Genomic DNA, 23,652 nt, shown 5'->3' with positions numbered 1-23,652 from the left:
ATTAAGGTTACAACAATGGGACAATGATCTCTGACAAAAGCTACTAGAGAATGATACAAAGGGAGAGTTTAAGTCTCTTTTTCTGCCACGAACAGGAAATTCTTATAGGTAAGTTTGCTGAATTTTCCTCCGTCTCCTCCATGCACTGTGCCCAGATAAATGAACTCCAGTTCAAATTTTAAAAGGATTCAGAAGCATGTAGTTGGTCAGGACTGGTCACCCAGGGGGATTTTTAGTATTTGCATTTGTGTGAATAACAATTAACTTTGTACAAAAATCCCAACTGTTTTACTTTTCTAAAAAAGACAAAATTTAAGTGATCAGTGATATTTTTAAAATGCACTGAGAAGAAAACAAAATTTTATACAAGGTTTAATTTTTAATAGCTGTTGTGTGAGCATTATACAAAGTATGCAGCCAGAGCAGCCATTTTGTCCTTGGGTCTCTTTGGGTTGGGTCTCCCTCCAGGTCTCCTGCCCTTTCCTCTTCCTCGACCCTGCCTTTTCCCCTGTCCTCCACGGTGCATAGGGTGTCTCATGGCAGCGTGCTTAAGCTCCACCAGGTCCTGGAACACAGGGTCACAGAAGACACAGCCTGAATGCTGTGTCTCATCACCAGGAAGGGGAGACTTAGCTTTATTAAAATCCACATCCACAAGGGCTGCATCACACGACTCGCAGGTCTCTGGTGACACTCGCACTTTGTGGGCATTCTCAAAGAAGTGCACAATCACATTGCATTTGTTGCAGGCCATCTTCCACTTGGGACCTGATGTTGGGTCTAGTACCAGAACCCCATTCTCGCATTCCACACACTGCCCGATTCCAAGCATGCTAAGCGAGTGCTGGCATGTTGGGTGGGTACACTCGTTACAGCCCATCCCTAGGGAAAAGAGTAAAACCACATCATCAGAAACTTTGTGTTCTATTTTCGCATTTTGCAGGCAATGTGATGTAGGATTTAAACAGAGCTAAAGGTACCCTATATACCCTGAGAGCCCTATGCACAATACAGTGGATTAAGGGTGGAGTCTCAGGCTTGACTCAGTCTTCTCAGCTCAGAAGTCTAGATGTGGAAACAAGGAGAATTCAGTGGAGAATCTAATGTTAAAATAAAGATCACCTAATGATATAAAATTGGGTCCAGTATCAGTGACTCTGAAGTAGGACATGCAAAACCTTTGTTCTGTACTGCCACTGTGATTGCTCTGAAGAGTTCTCAAGTGTCGCTATACAATGAAGAGTAATGGAAAAATGTATAATGAAAATAAATCTATTTTCAGTGAGAAAGTGTATTATGTCCACTTGTCTCATATGGAGATTGTAAGCTGTTTGGAGCAGGGAACCACCTTTTATTGTGTGTGTGTGTGTGTGTTGTATTACCATTGCACGATAGAGCCCCAATCCACAACTGAGGCCTCTAAGTGCTACCTTAATATGAATGAGAATATTGAGGATAAAAAAACCTGGCATTTTAGCTAGAAGTTAGTCTCACAGTTCCCAGGCTAAATGCACTTCTGACCCCTTCCTGTCTCTCCTTGAGTGCACTCCTCTTCCAGGTATCAGGCTTTATGCCACCGCTTTGCCTGTGGTAAAAATCACATGACTCCAGCACTCTCAGACCTGTCCCTGGGCTGCAGTCCCTTGTGTAACAACCACGATTACCTTTGCAAGACTGACTTAGGTTCAGTACCTGCAGTTCCCATTCCTCCAGGAGCTACAAGTAGTGGTATCTAGTGACCAGAGAGCCCTCTCAAAGAAAAGTATTGTTTATTTTAAAAAAAGCATTTCAGAGAAAAAGATCTTAAGACACTGACCAAATCTACACACATTCCTGTCTTTCCCTTAAATTTACCATTCCCTTGAAGCTAGGGAAGGCCCCACTTGTTTCAAACAATCCTGCAGAACCTGTCAGTCTGTGTTCTCCAGGGACAGCTCACTGACAACTCCTCCCTTCCTCTCTCTCAGGATCTTTTATCTAGAGCCATTTTGTTTCCTTCTTGCCTGCTTTTACAATAGCCTCCCATTAAGCTAGACCAATACATTCCTATGGGATGACCCAATATCCCAATATAGCTACACAGTGATTATCTCACAGATCAGGTCACACACAGAATTCATAAAATTATTACACAGTAGCTCCATGTCTGCCACAATTAGATCTATGAAACTTAGCATATTAATTTGCAAGTTATTCTCATTGGAATGCTCAGTAAGATGCATTGAATATATTGAGTGTTATGAAGGATACCCTGCATGTGCAGAGAGGCTGCTTTCTAATTTATTTTGATTTATAAAAGCTGCTGTAGTTGTCCATCCAATGCTCAGAGTGTCCACTTTATAAACTGAAAAATACTACATTACTGCAAACAGTAAAGGGGGTTTTCATATTAAAAAAAAATCCCACTCCACATTACGGGTGTTTAGAAAAAGGCTCTTTTTTAACATAACTAGCCAAATATGAGACTGAAAAATACCATGGTATTTTTCAAATATTTTATTTATTTTGGGGAACTGTGGCAAATATTTTGCCAACACAGACAAACTTGGTGGAATTTATCAAAGTAAAATGGCCAAAAATAATTTTTTTAAAAATTAGAGTTGAAATAATAACAAATTTTAAAAAGTTAGTGAATAAAAAGAATTTAAAAATTAGTTAATCCCCTATTTTCCCTGCCTTTAACTCATTGCTTTACCAGCTCTAGCAAGTACCTCTTCTCAGTCTAAAGGAAATTCACACCAAGTTTCAAGATTAGTTCAGATGTTAAAACCAAACACTGTAGATAGGGATTTATCAAGGAAATTGTTAGATTCTTAAGTGCAGGAACAGCCAGAAATGTGACTGAAAAAAATAGCACCTTCCTACTCAAGAGATCTGTTCCTGTGTATCTTTAAGTCATAGCCAATTACTTCATTGACGAACAATTTTAAAGAATTCCTTTTAGCACAGAAGAGCCAATAAAGCTGTGAAAGAACAAACTGGTTTCTACTATTTCTCATGCATCATCAACTGAACTAAAATCCAATTGCAGAAACTTTGTTAGTGACAATCAAGGGGCAGAGAGAAGGCCCCAGCTTGTTTTTAGAAACTTGGTTAGAAAAAGCACTTTTTTCAGCTCTAAACTCTGCATATTTGATATGGAGCCTTTGGGAGGCAACAAATATAGACACTTATGATTTGGTTTTGAAGTTATTTAACTGAACAGAACAGCATTTTAACCTTTGTACCACTGACTGGGAATCTACTAAAAATGAATCACAAAAGACCAAACAAACAATTGATTTTAAAATTGTTACAATGTGGTTGATCATTCTATATCTCAATGGAAGCGCTACCTTTTTTCATGTCCCTGAAGGGTGGATGGTTGTAACAGTATGGACACAGTGGGTAGCTCTTTCCTCTGGATCCGGAAGACCACAGCACCAGCTCAAAGTCATCCAGGGGGCAACGCAGCTCTTTGTAGAGTTTGATGGTACCATTCTGGGGAAGGCTGTATGTTTCATCACAGTGAGAACAGTGCAGACGGCTTGGCTTGGCCTGGAAATAGAGAAAGAATCTCCAAATAAGCGACAGCTCTGATCCACTTTGTAAGGTTCAAAACCTCCAGTAACCCAACTGTTATTGCCATCTGGTCTGCTCCATGGGGAGAACCTGCTTTGGGCCTTTGGAGAAGCTCTACTATGTTTTACAGAGAGGCATCTGAGACGAGATACAGATGAACCCAAATGTATTAAGGCAAAAGATATTTTTAACTATTGATCTTCAGCAAGTAACTTTTGAAGTATAAACTCAATCTCTAGGTTACCTTACCTGGATGTACTTCATAAAACGATGGCATTTGCCACAGCGAGAAAGAGGTTTGCCTGTGGCAGCTAATGGTGAAAAAGACACTTCCATCAATTCATCCATACCTGCAGAAAAGAAATTGCCTAAGTGTTGGAACTCTGCTGCTACCTTTTTCATGGCGAAAGTCACCCCTTTCTCTGCACAAAAAGTCTGAGAAAGGAGACTGTTGGGCCAGAAGCAGATACAATGTTTAGCGACAAACATGCTGTATCTGTACACTCTGTTTGCAAAACAAATATATGTATTAAAAAAGCTTTCTAAAAAGAGCTGTATTGAGCATGCATAAGACACAATATATTTCAGCCAGTTCTAGTGTTTTGCTTCTTAATACCTACCACCATGCATCCAGGTGACAGATTTCAAGTGCAACTTTGTGTGTGCTGTTGTGATGGGGGTGTATTCAGCCTTAGCAGCTCCCACCTGGGGGCTCCACTGTCCTACCACACCCTACCTCAAGAAGCAAGTTTGTCTACAGAGGCTTCTCCAAAGTGGCTATTTTGGAAACTACACAGACCTGGCCCCCCAAGGGCTTGAAGGGCTAGTAACAGCCAATCAGGACCCTGCTGGCCCAGATAAAAGGAGATGTCTGCCCTTAGCAGTTCAGTTCCTGGCTCAGAGCAGGATCAGAGGGGGCAAGGCAGGTTGCTCCTCTCTGGCCAAACAAATGTAAGGAATAGCCACGGTTCGTTTTCTGGATGCATTATGCAAAGCTGGGTTTTCAGGGAGAAAGAGGACCTCAGAACCTTAACCCGGAGATAAAAGGTGAAGCTAAAGAACACAGGAAAGAAGCAGCAACTATTAGAATTGAGAAGTACACATGGCTGTTTATAGGGTCCTGAGTTGAAACCCAGAGCAGTGGGTGGCCCTGGGTTCCCAAACAGCCACGGGTAAAGTGCCATAAACCCCAAGAAAGGTCTGCAGCTTATTTGGGAGCCCGAATAAAGGGCTGAATTTAAAGGGCCCAGAGCTGGGGCTGAAGACCCTAGGCAAGGGCAGACAGACTGTTCGTTTATCGGACTCTTTAATAACCTGGAAGAGGTTCATTTGGACTTGGTGTCATTGCACCCTGACACTCAGAAGCACTTCAGAATGAGTGCGCTGTTAACAGCTGTTCATCCAAGTTCTCTGTGTACCTAGCCCCTTGAAAGATCTCCTAAAGAATTATGGATTCTCTCAAGTCCTTATCAACAATTAGCCAGAGTTGGAGAATTTTAGGTGTGAAGGAGCCTTACCTGCAATAGAATCAACAAAGTAGTGAAACTTCCTTTTGAAGATATCAAGGGTGTGCTCCAGAACTTGCTGATAGTTTGCTTTGCCTTGAGCTATCAAGTTGAGTTGCTTCTCTACTGCACTACGGATTGTAGGAAGCACCAGCTCTGCATCTAAGAGGAAGTCAGAGAGACAAGGAGATTGGCAGACAAGACGGGGAGATTTGTCAGACAAATCGCTCTCAAATGAACAAAGAATGCAAACTGAAAAAAAATAATTTTTTAGTTATAATGCTAGGGATTGCAAGTACATCATTTTCAGACAAATGTGATTTGTAAGTTGGCAGTAGCCTTTTAAGATCTACTACTTGGTTTCTTCTTTATGAATCCTCCTGTCCCTAGAGATGCAGTCATTGTGCTTTTCCTCTCTCTCAGGGGGTGAAGAAGAGGCTTTCTCCAGACATCACTGCAGCTCAGCATGTGGTGGGGGGACAAACTGTGCACAGCCTAAATCCTATGCTTCCATGACAAGAATGAGCTCTGTAGTCTGGGGTAGTAAATGATCCTTAAAATCTCTCGGTGTCCAGATTTGGCCAGGAACATAGTTAAATGAAAAGAAAATGACAGAAAATAAAACAGCAGCAACTGACCTATTTTGTAGTAACCATGAACCAGAACAATGCCAAGGTTTGTAGGTTTCAGTCTGCGACCACTCTCCACTGTGACGTAGTTCCGCTGGCAGATATTGTTAATGTGAACTGGGATACTTGCATCAGTTCCTGTCACACACAAACACAACATCCTTCTTGAACACAAATGACAACTTTACATGCAATTATTCCAGTCTCTCTTCCCCTTTCCTGGTTTGTAAGTCAGACACTAACTCTCTCTCTCATGCCTTGGGCAAAGGCTAACATTCAGTACTCCCCCCTTTTCCACATCATTCTCCATTTCTCAGCTACTTCTTCCCTTCCTGCTTAATAATTCATATGTTCTTTTCAAATCTGCAGGAATGATTTTTCAGTTACAAGAATTCTGCAACACATACTTTGCTTTTAACTCTTTTGCTGCTTCCAGGAAGACCGCTATTATGGCAATAGCTTTCTCTTATTGTATGTTGTCAGCCAATATATATATGAATGAAACTCCACTAGAATAAGGGGGATAACTTGGCCTCTTCAGCAGGACTGGAGGTGTGCAGTTCACTGTACTTAGGAAACAGTTTAGGTAAAAAATAAATATTGTAATACTGAAATGTACGTGCTACATTAAAATACCAGAGCCAACATGTACAAAGCATGCTGTAAAGGCAGGAAGTCAGTCCCTGGATGGAGGGAGCACATATAATCTCTGGTTAATTGAGGAGTAACACTGATGGGGTTATGCAAGGAATACTATTTGGTGCTCCTTGGCCAAAAGAGTAGTGGACATGAAATGAGATGAGGATAGGAGAGAAGAAAGAGGGAGAATTGTGCGGGCAGATTCTTGAAAGCCACCTAAAAGATGCCAAGGACTTTGTGATTTGACAGGAAACATAAGCCATCATTGAACATATTTGCAGAACACTAAAAGGCCATTCCTGATAGAAAAACTTCAGAAGGGCAACTCCTTGCCCTCTGGGAGGAGTATTACATTATCATGTAAGGGAGACAAAGTTCCTACCAATGCCATGTTTTTCCATCAGTGTGATGAGTTCTGCTTCAGTCAGGTAATCGGGAGGATGTGTTTGTTTCTCCAGCAGTTTTACTTCACTGACTGGGAAAACATCTCCCTTCTCACAGTCGGGGAGGCTCTCCTCTAAGGGGATGCTTTGCCAGGGCATAATCTCGGTGAACCCTGTAAATAAAAATAAATGAAAGTTGTGGAACGGTTCAGTTTCCATTAGGCAAGATACTTTCTAATTCTAACTGGGGCTGTACTATACAAGTCAAGGCTGAGAAGCTGACTTAATGGTTGTTTGCACTGCCACACAGAAGATCATGGATACTAGATTCCTGTTCCCTAAGGTAAGGCTGGGAGCATTAAGGAAATAATGCACTGAATCTGTAGAAAGAGTTGCTTCCACCACCCATGATTAACCCCTCTGTGTTGATTCTGGAATGCTGTTGGCAGGCCCCAAAAGTCAGCCCTCCTTAGCCAGAAATAGAACCGTTGTCAGATTGAACTTCAAAGGGGCAGGTGAGGTTTTTTAAAATACCAAGTGTGATTAGGCAAGATTAGCACAAAGCCTTAAATTATTTCCTTTTAGCACCAACAATGAGTTTGCCTTAGCAAATATAAATAAAAAACTGAAGAACATACAATTTAAAACAGTTTGTGTCTCCTCCTGTGTGCAGGGGCAGTGCTGCTTAGCATGTTATGGGCATAACTGGAACAGAAATCCTAAATTGGGTCACACTGGGAAATCCAAGTGTGGGGATGAGAGCAAGAGTTGGTTTATTATTTTAATGTTTTAAATCCCTTCCCCCACCCCTGGCCTCAAATCCCCTGCTTTTAAGTTAATTCCTCTTCAACTTTTTATTGGGGGGGGGGGGGGGGGGGGCAAGAAAGCCATAACTAACCAAATTGTTGTTCCCATGTTTTCCTTACCTGGTGAAATAACCATCTTTCCTACACAGGTAAAATGTTCAGGACCAATAATAAAAGAAATGGTGGTTTGGAGATATTTGCAATCAGCACAGAGAGTGGCAATGAAATGTCTAGTGATATATTCATATAATCGCCATCCATCACCACCTGAAGAGACAACACCTTGTTACCCACATAAAATCTAATCATCTTGCTCTATAGAATACTTGTTTGAAAAAAACCCAGTTTTCTATAAACTTTTCAGGAAAAACTGGCACTTAAAGTTAAACAACTCTAAAAGTTCACCTATTTTCTCTTTTAATGTTTCTTTCTTGAAGTCCCTGTATACCCAAAACACATTAGAATTCTGCACAATAGCACCTTTAGTTTATTTAAGATATGAGTCACCTCAGTTCTCATGAAAGTGAAAGATGAGTAGCACTGGAATGAAACAGGCATAGGTCAGGCAAGGGCTGCGCAAGTTTCCTCACACAGGTCTGCTGCAGAACCACTGCCAATACTCTCTTGAGCAAAGAAGCCCAGTTGTGCTATCTTGTGACCTGATTTAGTTATGTGTGCAACTGAAAGGATTAGGCCAAGATCCTCACATTTATTTTTACGTATGATCTAAAATCAGGATCTGAACTTGCATCTCTAGTGCTAGAAGACTTTGCTGTATCCCACTGCTAAACCTAACCCCAAATTTAGTCCTATTACTAAATTCTAGTGGCCTCCCGCACAAGTGTTGCAATAGATCACCTCTTACTAGTTTTAATTTAGCAATAAGTCACAGCTTACATTTCATTGAGTTTCCAATGTTTCTGTAATAGTAATAAATAATTATTATTAGCAGCAGCAGCATTTATAGTATCACCTGTGGATTTCAAAGCACTTTACAAAGGTGGGTAAACATCATTATCCCCAATTTAAGGTAGGTCAACTGAGCTGCAGAAAGGTTAAGTGACTTGCCAAGATTTCACATAATGAGCCACTGGCATAGCTGGAATAAAAATCACACCTCTTGGTTCCCGTTCCCATGCCCAATATGGTCTACCAAGCTGCAGGCCTCTGTAAAACAGTTATGCAATCATTCAATACCCTAACACTCTTGCCTTTTCTGTTGAAGCTACGACTATTTGACTGATTTATGGAAAGTTGAAGGCATTTGTTAAAACTACAGATTAGTGCCAGCATCTCTTTTCCATAAAGATTTTAATTACAGTTCTTAACAGTGTATGGATTATCTTTTTCTTTTTTTTTTAACTATACAAACTCCCTTTGAGAGATCAGAGAGTACAGGAAGGCAAAAATTAATTTAAAAAAAGGACAAGTTATAGAAAATGCAAAAAAAGTCAGTTACTTTACTAAATATTTCACTTACAATCCCTAAGAAAATAAATTCAGACTTAAAAGCTGCCTTCTATTCTAAATCCACTCTTTCAAGCTTCGGTATTACAGCATACATTGATTGCCCACTGATCTTAAAGGTACTGTAATATATAGGCTCAAGAATGGTAGTTCATTTTTAGCTCTGAATTAACTTGCCATTACGAGTTTAAGTCAATTTTTAATATTAATATAATGTAGTTTTCTGTACATTAATCTACTGTTCCTCATACTTCTGTTTCAGTTTTTCAGGAGTTCCGGTGCAGTCACTAACTTTACTGGGTTTTTTTGTTTATACACCAGAACAGGATCAGTAACTCCGTTCTTCCAGAAAATACGAGCTGGGGTTTCCAAACTGTCTCAGGTACCCAACCCTCTTGCAAACTCCTCTGTTTTTTTATAGTAAGAGTTGTATGCACCTAGTTCTGCTTCTGTTGCAGCTCTCATTGGAGTAATTGGAGGATGGTCCCCAGCATCATGACCTTTCCTTGGACGATTAACACCTTCTGACAGCAATGCCTTTACCTAGACAAAATGAAAAGGAGAAAGCAGAAACAAGTTAATAACACATCAAGTCTCTCTACAAACTAATATGCTTGTCAGATCAAATGCATAAGAACACAAACCACAGAAAATAAACACAGTTACAAATTTGTATTATGACTGCTTAGGTCTATAGACCATTAAGAGATGCTTGTGCTATTTGGTAGCATGGATTTCTTGATACTGTTTTTCCAAGAACACTGGCCAAGAAAGAACTTGTAAAGCATTTCAAATTTTGCTTAATATACTTACTGTTTCTGCCCAGTAAGGGTTATTAGTCTGCTGTCTCAAAGATTCTTTCAAGTCAAAGTTTTCTGGATAGTGGGTTGTTTCAGTTCGAGGGTAGCTAATATAACCCTGAGTATAAAGTCGTTCTGCTATTTGCATAGCATGTTGTGGACCCATTCCTGGAGGAAAAAAAAATCATAGAGCTATGCAGAAGATTAATCTCTGCCTAGCAAACATTTCCCCATGACAGGTCTTAAATGCACTACTATGGTGTGTGTATTTTCTACAAAAGCATTTCATGACCAGAATCTGCTACTTCACCCAACCCTTCACTACTGACAAATTCTCTACATTGTATCAATTCTGCTTTGCTAACATAATGATCTTATATTACACTGTAGCTAGTAATCACTTGCCTGCAATGCTAACAAAGTGTTCTAAATGTGCTTCATTTATTTCATGAGATGAGTCAGAACTTAACACATTTTAAAACTGTTTTAAAACTGAAACATTTATATCTCCACATTATCTACATACCCAAAGCTGCGCTGGCAACTCGTAACATTTCTACTGTGTTCAGCGCCAGTGGTCTCTGCTTTGCTTTCTCCTTCTTACTCACAGATTCTACCTTAAAAAACAGAACAAGTATTTCCCCTGTAAGTTCTGAACATGCTTAATTCATGATATTAGCATTAGTTTCATAATTCATCTTCTAACAGCACTACACAGGCATGTATTATCTATTTTGTTTTATTCTCTGAGCTAGTGTCCCCCAAGTCCTAAAATATTTCTTATTTCAAGGAAATTTGATTGAGGGGAAGTTTTAGTAAGGTTGAAAACCTGGCCCTAAGATGTCTTTGTGCTGGAGGCCAGTTTAGCCCCCAGGTTAGAAGATGGAGAGAGGTAGCTTACTGATGGAGAGAGGGATAGCTCAGTGGTTTGCACATTGGCCTGCTAAACCCAGGGTTGTGAGCTCAATCCTTGAGGGAGCTACTTAGGGATCTGGGGCAAAACCAGTACTTGGTCCTGCTAGTGAAGGCAGGGGGCTGGACTCAATGACCTTTCAGGGTTCCTTCCAGTTCTATGAGACAGGTGTATCTCCATACAGTATATTATTACATCTTTACCTCCCACTCCCTCAGCTGCATGTCACTTCAATCAGCTAATGATTCAGTCCTGAATCCAAGTACAGTATCAGTTCTAACTATACCTCTACCTCGACATAATGCTATCCGATATAACACGAATTCAGTAAAGCAGTGTTCTGGGGGGGTCAGGGCTGTGCACTCCGGTGGATCAAAGCAAGTTTGATATAACGCAGTTGCACCTATAACACGGTAAGAAATTTTGGCTCCCAAGGACAGCGTTATATCGAGGTAGAGGTGTATAATCCACATTTTTAAAGGCTTCATCCACATTCTTGGAAACTTGCTGGGTTTAAGCACATAAATCCAAATGTACTGTCAAACGAGTACTGTATAGAATGGAACTGCCAGTTAATTGGCTATACAGACTGTACAATACTATGTATGTTTGGCTTCTGTTTTAGGTTTTACCAATAAAAACCCACTATACCAAAAAAACCAAAGCCCCAAAATCTCCAGGTGTTTATCTGAAAAATACCAGAAAATTATTACTTGTATCTAAGGGCTTATCTATGCAGTAATGTGGACTACTGGAGTGAGATTTCTTAAATGCATTACTTGGTCCGTGTAGGTTCTGCTGGTGCACACGAAAGGTTCCCATGTGCTTTAATGTAGTGCTGTCCGAAACAGTACTATGTTAAAGCATACCAGGAAAGATTTACAAATAGTCTACTCTTTACAGTATGTACAAACAGAAAGCCTGGAAAACCCCTAATTTTGGACATCTATGTAAAATTTAAAAATTGCTAAGAACAACTCTACCAAAAAAACCAGAAGCCCTAACCATACACACTGCAGGAATATTGCCACATAAGTAATTAAATTATAAAGTATCTCCTGGGAAATAAGAAATCTATTCAGCAAGGACAAAGCAGTATTTCTCAGCAGGTTTAGTAATACAGACTTCTTGTCTAAAGGAAGCTGCCTTCCACCATGAGTGATGTCAACTCCCAAAGTCAATAATATTATTTCTATTATCAAGCGCCTAGGTGTCCCATCCATGAATGAGGATCCCAGTGTGCTAGGTGCCATGGGAAAGGGGCTTCCACTAACACTAAAATGACGTGAACCACAATCATAGTTCTTCTACCTTTCGTTCTGCATGCACACTAAATTGAACTAAAATCAAGACAAAAATGACATTTTATTGAATACCTTTTCTATTTCAGAATTAGAAGGGGGAAAAATAGATTTTATATATAAATTACTTAGTACTTACGCCATATGATATATGGCTTTACTTGTACTTACTACTGTTCTTACCTTTGCTTCTCTTGCCATCTTTGTTATGTTTAGGAACATTTGAGCAATCTCCCGATCGAACACCCTCACTCTATCCCACTCCAAAGTGAGAGAACTTTCTTTTTCATGGTTCACCTACGGGGAGGAGGAAAAAAAAAATCTAAATGTTTTGTATTGAAGTACAGGCTGACACACTCAAGCATTATTAACTTCCAGGCACAGTCTAAAGCCTCCTTTTGCAAGGACTTCAGAGAAAGATGTGGATTCTTAGGGCCAGGGTTGTAGATGGCCTAGCTGGAATTTCAGAGTCTGATAAGTTTCATTGTACTTGCAGAGTAGTCAAATAGCTGACATGTTGAACGACCGATTTAAAGTTCCTTAGTGATTGTGGGTGTTTTAAATGACATGGGATAGGCAGCAGATAAATCAAAATAGTTTGTAAATACAGATAACTATTGATTTGTAATTATCTTAGACAGAGATGAATAATGCAATTCAGGTTTATAATTCTGATTGTAAAGAAGTATCAACCTCCACCATCCTGGTAAAGATGCTAATAAACTTAGGCTCTTGGAGAACAGAAAATCAACATCTGATGTTGACATTCAGGAGAAGCATATAATGCAGGACTGAAAGGAAACAAGAACTGACACACATTAGCTTTCATCTTTTCATTTAAGATAAAAAGCTAATAGACTGCTCTATCATCCTGCTACTACTTGTTTAAAAAAGTCAGTGTACACACAAACACAACTTTTTGGTTAGTTCTCAGAGCTTCAACACTAGCAAGGCTAGTGAAACTAGTGTGACCCATCAAAGTATTCAGAGGACTCACCTGGCAATTAGCACACTGAGTGTTACACTTTGCTGAGCCTGAGAGTTTTGAAGCAATGTGTTTTTTGCTGGCTAATTAAATCATGTATTGACTATAACTAGAGGATCAGTGCAAGGACTCACTGATCTAAAGCAACCCATTTCGAGTAATCATTCTGACTGAATCTAAGTTTAGACTGCTAGGATTCAAGAAGGCTGACAAACTGTGCATATAATCACTAATTTAAAGCTGACATCTTTGAATCTGTTCTGTGACAAGTGACCACATGCATATAAAATGAATAAAAATCCATCAGTTCTTTAGACTGTAAATTATAGGCAATCTGAATTCTAGAGAGCTGATACAAGCGTGTAAGTTAATACATAGAGACAAAATAAAATTAATTTTACTGATAAAATGTGCACTAAATTTCACATATACAAACAAAACACACAACTATGCATGGCAGAAAAAGTTACCTTGGCTTGCAGCACCCAATAAGTTTCAGGTTTGAAAGACTGGATTTTATCATGTCTTTCTACACAGAATCCAAGTGTCGGGGTCTGACATGGCCCAAAGGAGATGAGTGAACTGTCTAAATTGCCATATTTCCCCTGAAAATATTTAGTCTGAAACCTAAGAGAGAAAATATTGACAAAATTGTTTAAAAATTTTTGCATGTTAATAAATTCTATTCCCTTCAAAAAAGGGGAAATTTTCATAAACCCACATGGATACATATCAATGTAAGGACACACAGACCTCAGAATATTTTTTCAAGAGTGACCAAAATCTTTAATAGTCAATGTCATAAATAAATAAAATAAATAAATAAAATATTTCCACATGGGATCCTGTTACCTCTTGAAAAGACTGGGAAAAGGGACTGAGATAGAAACCAGGGTAAACCTAATTTTTAGAGCCTGGTTCAAGAAGACTCTTTAGCCAGAGAACACGTATATCAGAACTGCAATGGACAATCAGTGGCTCTTTCATAAAAACGGAATTAAATTTCACAAAGAAGTTAAAATTAAAAAGAAAATTAGGGTTACGGTTTTAATTAAAAAATATATGTATAAACTAGGTAAACAACTATCAGCCCAAGAACAATCTTCTCTGTTACCTTGTAAATGCACAGCCAATTCTCAGATCCAGCTCCTGGCGTGCATCCACTGACAGAGCCTCATTACGATTGGGTTCTCCCAGGCAGTTCATAGCATTACAGATGTCTGTGTCAGTAATGGAACTGAACTTTGCTCTGTAAACGGTCTTTTCAGTGCCACGAGGTTTATTCATAACAGGAAGAACAGCATCAAGAACCTAGGGGAAATAGAAGCACGTGTTAGCAGTAATAGGAAGGCAAGGGTTTTCGTGCTGGTGCATCTCTAAAACAAAGATTACACAGACTAATAGCCAATATATTACCACTTTCTTCCCACCAATGAGATTTCATGCTTTTCCATTAACATGCTGGCAAGAGCAGTATTGCTCATATACACATTAGAAACACATTAAGGAATAAACACATCATAAGCACCTATTTAACTAAACACTGACAGCTGGTGAAAGTGAAGCATTATTTCTAGACAAGTGCAAAAAAGAAATACCCATGGGATTTTGCTTTGCAGAGTTCGCAGCATCACCCTGCAAAAGCTTGACAGCTTCAATCTGAATTAACCTTTTAAGGCCTCAAAAGACAATCCAGTCATCATGACAGTGCTAAATAAAGCTGCAGATGAACAGAATTTTATTAGAACCACTAAATAAAACATAGCCAAATCCACTAATATAGTGTGTTAATTGCAGGTGCGGGATAGGTATGGAAGTAAGGCTGTACGAAGTGATACATTATATCCTTTTGTGGAAAAGTCGTTAATTTTAATTCTATACCTATGGTTTACCAAATCTAAATCTCTCGTGCACTTTAAGGTGGCCTCTACAAGCTAAAATTTCTACCTTCTCAATTAACAGAGCACTGTGGTGACCAAGTTTTTACAAAGACAATAAAACAATTATTCCAGCTGCGAGATGTAGAACGACTTTCGACACAGAAACAAAAGCTACAAGATTGATTTATGATTTGCAACTATTGCTCTAGATGCTGAAAATCCATGAGTTATTCACCAAGTTATTCCATGCCTTAAAAATCTACTAGTCTAATTTGTGTAGCCTTTAGTACATATCCATAAACTAGTAAAATGCCTGGTAACACAATATATAGTAAACTTACATGTGTTATGGTTTTATAATAAAATAATAATGAAAATCTTACCTCAAAACAGATGTTTTCCCCCTCCTTATCACAATCTAACCATAAAACAATGTAGTCACAGCCTCTTCCTTCCACCTATAAAAGAAATTAAAGTTTTCCAACAATGGAAAAGCAACTTCCTTCTGTTCCTAACTCTTTCAATGTTAGTATATTTATCTTCTACATTTGTAAACTCAAATTCCAAATAGGTGATGAAACAGAGACTTTATTGGGGGGAAGAACCACAGTAGAAGGGAAGAGGAGTATAGTGGCTAAAGGATGGGACTGGTAGCCAAGAAACCTGGGATCATATTCTCCACCTTCCTTCCTCCCTCTCCTTTTTCAAAAAAATAACACTTGAAAAAAACTAAACTTTTTCTGTGAATCAATATAGTTATAAAGAACACACAGTGGTGTATGATTGTACACTGTACCTACTTGTGCTTTTAAACTAGAAAAATCTCAGGGCAAAAACCTACTATTTATTCGGGATTTCTCAATGACTATACACCTCAACAGCTTCCTTGCATCTGGATTTTATTCCTGGCTCTGACACAGACAGCAAGTATAACCTTGGGCTAGTCCTTTAACCTTTGTGTCTCAATTTCCACATCTTTAAAACTGGGATACTATTATCTTATCTCACAAGGAAGTCAAAGTTTAACTCATCATTTGAAAACGCATTCAATCCTCAGAAGGACAGAAGTGCAAATTCTTATGATTTCCAAAAAGTATTATTTTGTAAAAGCAACCATCGGCACACTGCACATCCAGCAATACAGCTGCCTTCTGGAGACTGCATTTGTGGGGAGTGATAAATAAAGGACACAACTAGTTTTAATAAACAGCTCACTTTCCAGGGCTTATGCGTGCTACAAATGAAGTGAATTGTGAAATGAATGAATGGTGTGCCTGTTGTGCCTATTGTACAGAGTGACACATCAAGGGTCAAATTCTGAAGGCAAAGGCAAAATTGAATTCAATGGGTCAAGGATTTAGCACTAACCAAACAGACGCTTATAACAATAAAAGAGAGAAGGCCTGGTGGACTAACAAAGAGCTGCCTTCTGTAGTGAAGAAGACTGAGGCTATGGCTACACTACGGCTTATGTCAGTATAAGTTATGTTGCTTAAGGGGATGAATAAGTCACCCCCCTTAGCAACCTAAGTTGCACCAATCTAAGCACCAGTGTGGACAGTGCTGTCAGTGAGAGAGCTTCTTCTGCCAAAAAAGCTACCTCCACTTGCAGGGGCTGAAGTAATTAAGTCCACTGAAGAGCTTTCTCCCATCGGCTTAGAGCATCTGCACTAGCAGTGCTACAGCGATGCAGCTGCACTGTTGTGAGCCCTGTAGTGTAGCCATAACCCCAGATTTGGGAGCAGACTCATCTCTCTCTTCCCAGATGGTATTCTAGCACACAGAAAGGCAAGACTCCCAAGATATGGGATGGGGCGAAGATGGTGTGACAGTCAGACACCAACGGTTTCAAAAGGATGGAGCTAGGCTGTTCTCAGTGGTGGTAGATGACAGAACAAGGAGCAATGGTCTCAAGATGCAGTGAGGGAGGTTTAGGCTGGCTATTAGGAAAAACATTTTCACTAGGAGGGTGATGAAGCACTGGAATGGGTTACCTAGGGAGGTGGTGGAATCTCTTCCTTAGAGGTTTAAGGCCCAGCTTGACAAAGCCCAGTCTGGGATGATTTAGTTGGGGATCGGTCCTGCTTTGAGCAGGGGGTTGGACTAGATGACCTCCTGAGGTCCCTTCCAACCCTGATATTCTATGATTCTATGAATCCCAAAGAATAAGCAACTGAATCGACTGGTTATATACAATGTTATTGTGTATAAATATATGTCAAGTAAGGTCTTTTATGAAAGCATGTAATGTCCTAAACTTGATGGTCACTAGGAGATATATGTATACATTCATAACCATAACCTGTATACATATACATGCGGAGAAAGTTGCAATTGTAACTGTATTGCACTACCGAGCAGTGCGGTGAGGCAATCAGACAGGGAGGGAACCTCCCAGGGCAGGCTCCAAGCACCTAGCACTGTCCAGCCAAGAAGAGACAACAGTGGACCATTGAAGTTAATGGGAAAACCCTGAAACAACTTGAAACTGAAATGAAACCCCTAGTCTGAGACACACACACCCCACCCCTGTGTAACCATGAATTAACATAGTCTGAGAAAAGGTGGGGGAAAAAAAAAAAAAAAAAAAAAAAAAAAAAGACTACAAAGCATTTGAAGTGACGGTTATCCAGAAACTGAGGGGCAGCATCTAAGCAAGGTGCTGTCTATGAAGCAATGGATCCCCTCTAGGACAGAGGGCATACTGGGAAACTGTTCAGAGGAAACAGGTACCCTTTTCCTAATACAAGTTATTTAACTGATATTGTACAGAAGTGTAAAGCCTGAGATTGTTTATTTTCTGTGTAACCTGTATGCGTTTGCTTTTCCTTATTATTTCATCTTTGAATCTACGATTTTTTTTATTAAATACATTTTTTGTTTATTTCTACCTGTTGTGCAAATTGTGTGGAGGGTATGTGTCAAAGTGAACTGAGAACTGAGAATTGGGGGCAAGTTTCACACCTCTGGGTGATAAACCAGCAGGGAAAAGTCCAAGTGTCAGGTAGTTAAGAACTTGAAAAAACAGATTTAGGGGGACTCAGGATCAGAAGGGATTGTTGAGGTCACCCTGCACAAAGTAACTTGCCTGGGGGAAGCCAGGATGGGATTATACTTGTAGGCTGACTACTGGTGTCAGAGTGCTGAACCATAACAGCATAGCATTAAGACATCCAAATTTACAAAGCAGAGGGTGAAAGAGACCATTATTGGTCTGGGTGATTTCCAAAATGTTACAGATAGCTACAATTCAAGAAATAACATATACTTCAGACTTCGAGAAACCACCTGCCTTTTGGGGGCAGAGTTGGAAGACATGTTACAGTGCTGAATGTAAAGGACATGGTACCCTTCCAAAATCATCCGAAAGGAGAAGGACATGGTTGGGGGTAGACAGATTCAGTTCTACTATTAAAAGGCTATAGTGCTACTAAAAGCATTACAGTGCTTCATTAAATTAATGAAGCACTGTAGAACCTCACTAGTTTACACTAGTGGCCAGAAGACAAAGATATGGGATTTTGTTACCTCAAGTGGCTCCCGATCAGCAGTGCAGCAGGGGTGCTAAGGCAGGCTTCCTGACTGTCTTGGCACTGTTGACTTTGCTATGCCCCGGAAGTTCCTGGCTACTGGACTTGCAGAGCAGGTGCTCGGGGTGAGGGTAGTGCGCAGAGCCCTGTGGCCCTGCTCCCCCGCCTAGGAGCCAAACGTGCTGCTGGCTGCTTCCAGGGCGCAGCAGTGTCAGAACAGGTAGGGACTAGCCTGCCTTAGCCGGGCAGCACTGCCAATGAGACTTTTAATGGCCTGGTTGGCAGTGCTGACCAGAGCCGCCATGACCCAATGCCTTACATTCCACAACCCAGTACTAGGTTGCGACCCGCAGTTTGAAAACCACTGATCTAGTCTGACCTCCTGTATAACACAGGCCATAAAACTTCCTAAAACTATTCCTTATAGTATATCTGTTATAAAAACTTTCAATCTTGATTTAAAATTGTCACAATGGAGAATCCATCATGACCATTGGTAAATTGTTCTTGGTTCAACATTCGGCCAATGGGCCATGTTATACCTTTATCCGCTAGACTGAAGAGCCCATTATTAAATATTTGTTCCTCATGTAGGTACTTATAGACTGTAAGGGGTGACTTGATTAACATTCTCTTAGATTCAGGCAGCTCAATCTATTTAGCTTATCAATCACTATAAGGCAGGTTTTCTAATCCCTTAATCATGCTCGTGGCTCTCCTCTGAACCCTCTCCCATTTATCAACATCCTTCTTGAGCTGTGGACACCACAACTCGATACAGTATTCCAGCAGCAACTGCACTAGTGCTAAATAAAGAAGCCAGATAACAAGGGAATCTCAAGCAGGAGTAGAGAGGTTATGTATCCAAGGACTGCATTAGTCCTTGAGGCCACAGCATCACATGGGAGCTCGTGTTGAGCTGATTATACACGGCGATCCCCAAATTTTTTCAGATTCACTGTTTCCCAGGATAGAATCCTCATGTCATGGATATGAAGCCTATGTTGTTTGTTCCTAGATGCATACATTTAGTCATGCTTGTAGTTAGAGAGAACACCAACCATTTAATTCTCTCCCTCCCCCCAAAAAAACCAAAACCACCACCACCTCCAACCAGTTTTAAAATACATCTCATAAAAAGTACCTGCAAAAATTTCACCATAGTTAATTTGGGGTTAGCTTCTTTCTTTTCTGTAGGGGCTTTGCTAAAAAGTTCTGCTGGATCAACTTTGTCCCAATTGTTATATTTTCCTGAAATGGGAAAGAGTATTAACTGGAGTTCTAAATATCTTAAATGAAACACTTATTGTACAAACACCTGGCTTTCAAAGCTTATCATAGCATGCTGTCTTCAGAAATGGCATTCTTTAGGGAAGTTCAGTCCTTCATATGCCTCCACCAGGAACCATAATAACCTTTAACTTTGATTTATATTAATATCAGTCATATTTTAAAGGGACAATTAAAAACACATTTCTAAAGGAAATTTGTTTTGTAACACATTGCTATAACTGAAAGATTAAAGAGGAGAAAGAAAGCTTTTTTCCCCTCTATTTCCGCAATTTACTCACTCTGAGCATTTAAAAGTCCTTTATGCATAGTCAATTTCATTGTTTCTCCTATATAGTCAGTTGGGTCCCATTAGCTTGTTTCTTTTGTCTTTCATATCTCACAGTCATTGTTGATTGTAATTTATAGCACTAACTGTACCTCTTCAAAGCACTGTGAAAACCATTAAATACTCATAACACCTGTGAGGTAGTTAAGTATCATCTTCATTTTACAGATTGAAAAACAGTTCTCAAATGACAATTTCAATGTCACAGAGTGAGTCAGTGACAGAAATAACATTAGAAGCTAAGGAGTTCCTAGTTTCCAGTCATGTACTTAAGCCACTACACAATGCTTGAATATTCCATCACATTTTAGACAGTGCCCTTTTAATAATATTTCGCACTTATAAAGTACCTTCCATTCAAGAATCTCAGTGTGTTTTACAAACTTGAGCAAATTTAGCCTCTCATCTCCCCATTTACAAATTAAAATAATGGAGGCACAGAGAAGGTAAGTGACTTGCCCTAGATCACACAAAGTCTGTTACAGTGTGAGGCATGAAGCCTAGAGCTTCCGACTTTAGTTCACGTCTTAATTCGAAGGCTATTCTTCCTTTCAACCTCCTTTCTCTTATCTAATGTTCACTGCAGCACTGACACTGATTTTACAGTCAAGAGTTAACTTTGCACCAGTGTGGTTGTTTTTTAAAAGTTGCACAAACTGCTCAAATTCAAACAAATAACAGATAGACAATACCTATGAAATCCAGAGTCATCACATGACCACACACAGATGTCATTTTGAAGTGGACACTCTGTCCTATGAATGATCCAGTGTACTCATGTACAGAGCATGCTCCATTCAGCCCTTTATGAGAGGACATGTTTCCTATTACAATAAAAATAATTATTATTAACAGGCGCTAAAATACTGAAAGTAATCTTGTTTCTTGCATCATGAAATTCGCTCTTCTCTCTGTTTCTCAACTCAGATTTCCCTGAAACTCTTTTCCACTCTCTAAACAACTTTCTCTCCTGCCAACTCCCACCTTTGAGCCTTTACTAACATATCACTTTATATTTGGAACACCCTTCTATTTAACATATCCCAAACTTCCTTCCTCTTCTCTTTCAAAATTTCCTTTTGAAAGCTAGCTCAACATCTCCTGTGGATCAACACAAGTATAATGAACACACTCTGCTCTATATATGACCTGTACTGTACCAGCTCATGCCTTTAAGCCAGAAAAACCTCAGAGCAAGGGATCTGCCATTTATTCGGCATCTCTCAACAACAGTACACCTCAATGTACAGTAAAAATACTATATTAAATAACAAAAGCAGACTCCTGTCACAGAGGCTGCTACTTTGTTTTTCAATTTTATGGTTTTCTGAGGGTATGGGAAAATGGAATGATGTAGGAGAGCTCTATAACAACCTTTTCAATTCTGAGTGCCAAACAGCTTCCTCATGATCAGCTGTCTGCCGCTGGCAGCCCAGATTAACACTGGGAGGTGACAGCTGCCCAACAGCATCCAAGTTAGCTGTCCAGGGTTCTTTTAGCTCCCAACTTTCCTGAAGTCCAGTAGCCTTTGTAACATGCAATCAGTAAACTGCTTCACTTCCATATGCTTGCATGTTCTAATGGATTTAGTCCCTATAATACAAACATACTGTTTGTCAGAAAGAGAAACAAAAAAGGCTGAAGAAATTAGCAAATTTTCCATCTTACCTCTTGAGAGGATCTTGGCTATAGACTGAGCCAGAGAAGGCTTCTCTGCAACCATCAACACTGTCTTCATTTTCAGTTGAGGAGTTCCAAGGGCTTCAGACCTTAATCATGGGATTTTAGCCTAGCATAAACTACAGTTTGTTCTCCCTGTGTTATCCTTTGACCTAAAAAGAAAAAAAATAACAGCTCAAAATTAAGTGAAATCATTTGCGGAAAAAATGGTATACAAAAGTGTGCCAACAATACACATTTTCTTGTTCCTAGTCTTTTTCAAATAGCTATTCCTTTCCTCTAGTGCTGTCTTTAGGTATTCCTGTGGTTACTTACCAGGGGCGTCAGCATTTCTATTAACATGCAGAGGTTTATAGTTTGACTAAGAATTCACTCCAGGATGAAAGCTGCCATAGTTTTTCAACCAGGAACTCCTCTGGGGGCTTCAGACACTTTTAAACGACTGAAGAAAATAGATATTTCCACTTTCGGAAGCCTACTTTAAAACCCCATGATTTATTTTTTTTCACTCATCAAATACAACTTTCCAGAATGGATGATCCATAATGGGAACTAGCATTCTTAAACACTGTTTTTCCAAGTCCAAAACAAACTAAGTAGTTCTCTCATTCCCCGTTCTCCTCTCCCATGTTATCTAAACCAGTGGTTCTCAACCAGGGGCCCCCTGGGGAGTCCTCAAACAGGTTTCAAGGGACCTACCAGGCAGGGCCAGTGTTAGATTCACTGGGGCCCAGGGCAGAAAGCTGAAGCCCCACTGCACGGGGCTGAAGCCCAGGGCACTGAGCCCCGCCACCCAGGGCAGAAGCCAAGGCCTGAGCAACTTAGGGCTAGTCTACACTGGCAAGGCTGAAGTGCTGGTTTCACGTGCCTTGTGTAGTAATGGCACTTTTTAGAAACACCCACCTCCACGAGAGGTGTAGCTACCAGCACTGGTGCACGGTCTACACTGGTGCCTTACAGCACTGAAACTTGCTGCACTCAGGGGGGTGTTTTTTCACATGCCAGAGGCAAAAAGTTGCAGTGCTCTAAACTGCCAGTGTAGACAAACCCATCGCTTCAGGGGGGCCCCCTGTGGCATCCGGCCCCAGCCAATTGCACTGCTTGCTACTCCCTAACCCCGGCCCTGGCTTTTATAAGCAGAAAACCAGCTGTTGTGGCACAGGTGGGCTGTGGAGTTTTTATAGCATGTTGGGAGATGGGACTCAGAAAGAAAAAGGTTGAGAATCCCTGATCCAAACCACAGTCCGATTCCCCTGTCTCTGGGTTGCTCTAGTCTGAAACTCCTGAGCGACGCCGGGTGTTTCACGACGCAAATTCCACAGGTACCGATTTCACTTAATTGTAAAGCGACTGTAACGCTCGCAGTCCCCGGAGGGCAGCGGAGGCGGCTTTCACACCGCTGTGGTGACACCAGCGCTCAGAGCCGCTGTCACAGGGGCCCGATCTCGCAGACGGGATGCCGCACAGGGAGCGCTGTGCCTTGCCCGATCTCACCGCAGAAGCGGGGCCCTGTCACGGCCCAGCTGCCCGCCCCCGGGGGTCAGGCTCCCTGCGCCGGGGCGAGGGCAGCTCCCACTCGGGCTACAGTGCTGGACCCGCTCCCTCCCTGCCCGGCCGCTTCCGCGGAGACACCCTGAGAAGGCGAAATGTCCCTGTGCCCCGTCCCGGCGCCTGCTGCGGCGCTCGACGGGCCAAGTCCCGCCCCGCGGGACCGGGGTCTCCCCGCCAGCCCCTGACCCAGAAAGCGCCCCCGTAGCGGCACGCTCACCCGCCCCACAGCCTCCGTACGCCGCCATTGACACCGCATCCACTGCCGGGTCACGCGGCGCCGGAAGCTGCAGAGGACTGACCCCTACCCTCCCCCTGTTCCGAGAGAGAGAGAGAGCGCGCGCCCTGCCCTCAGGGAGATGTTCTCCCCCCATTGGTTCTTCCGCCTGCCCTCAGGGAGATGCTCT

The 23,652-nt window shown here is 40.9% G+C and overlaps 1 protein-coding gene across 2 annotated transcripts; it reads right to left on the bottom strand.

The window, feature by feature from the left end:
* Window positions 1-359: 359 nt before the first annotated feature.
* TOP3B (DNA topoisomerase III beta) lies at window positions 360-23,550 on the bottom strand. Of its 2 annotated transcripts, XM_050923988.1 has the most exons (19): window positions 23,466-23,550; window positions 21,686-21,849; window positions 21,392-21,610; window positions 20,710-20,841; window positions 19,544-19,650; window positions 15,253-15,327; window positions 14,104-14,300; window positions 13,460-13,616; window positions 12,188-12,301; window positions 10,317-10,407; window positions 9,804-9,958; window positions 9,428-9,533; window positions 7,644-7,790; window positions 6,717-6,890; window positions 5,705-5,833; window positions 5,079-5,228; window positions 3,811-3,911; window positions 3,336-3,537; window positions 360-882 (listed from the first exon to the last, which is right to left on the bottom strand). In XM_050923988.1, exons 4-19 carry the CDS (start codon window positions 20,834-20,836, stop codon window positions 401-403), a joined length of 2,514 nt encoding a protein of 837 aa, XP_050779945.1. In that variant the 5' UTR covers window positions 20,837-20,841; window positions 21,392-21,610; window positions 21,686-21,849; window positions 23,466-23,550; the 3' UTR covers window positions 360-400. The 2 variants fall into 2 exon arrangements, with proteins under 2 accessions (XP_050779945.1, XP_050779943.1); XM_050923986.1 differs by lacking the exon at window positions 21,392-21,610.
* Window positions 23,551-23,652: the final 102 nt, after the last annotated feature.

The sequence above is a fragment of the Gopherus flavomarginatus genome, chromosome 15, assembly GCF_025201925.1.
Source record: "Gopherus flavomarginatus isolate rGopFla2 chromosome 15, rGopFla2.mat.asm, whole genome shotgun sequence".
NCBI classification, from domain to species: Eukaryota; Metazoa; Chordata; order Testudines; family Testudinidae; genus Gopherus; species Gopherus flavomarginatus.
The sequence above is the reverse complement of the archived record's forward strand: the minus strand, read 5'-3'. Positions and strand labels throughout refer to the sequence as shown.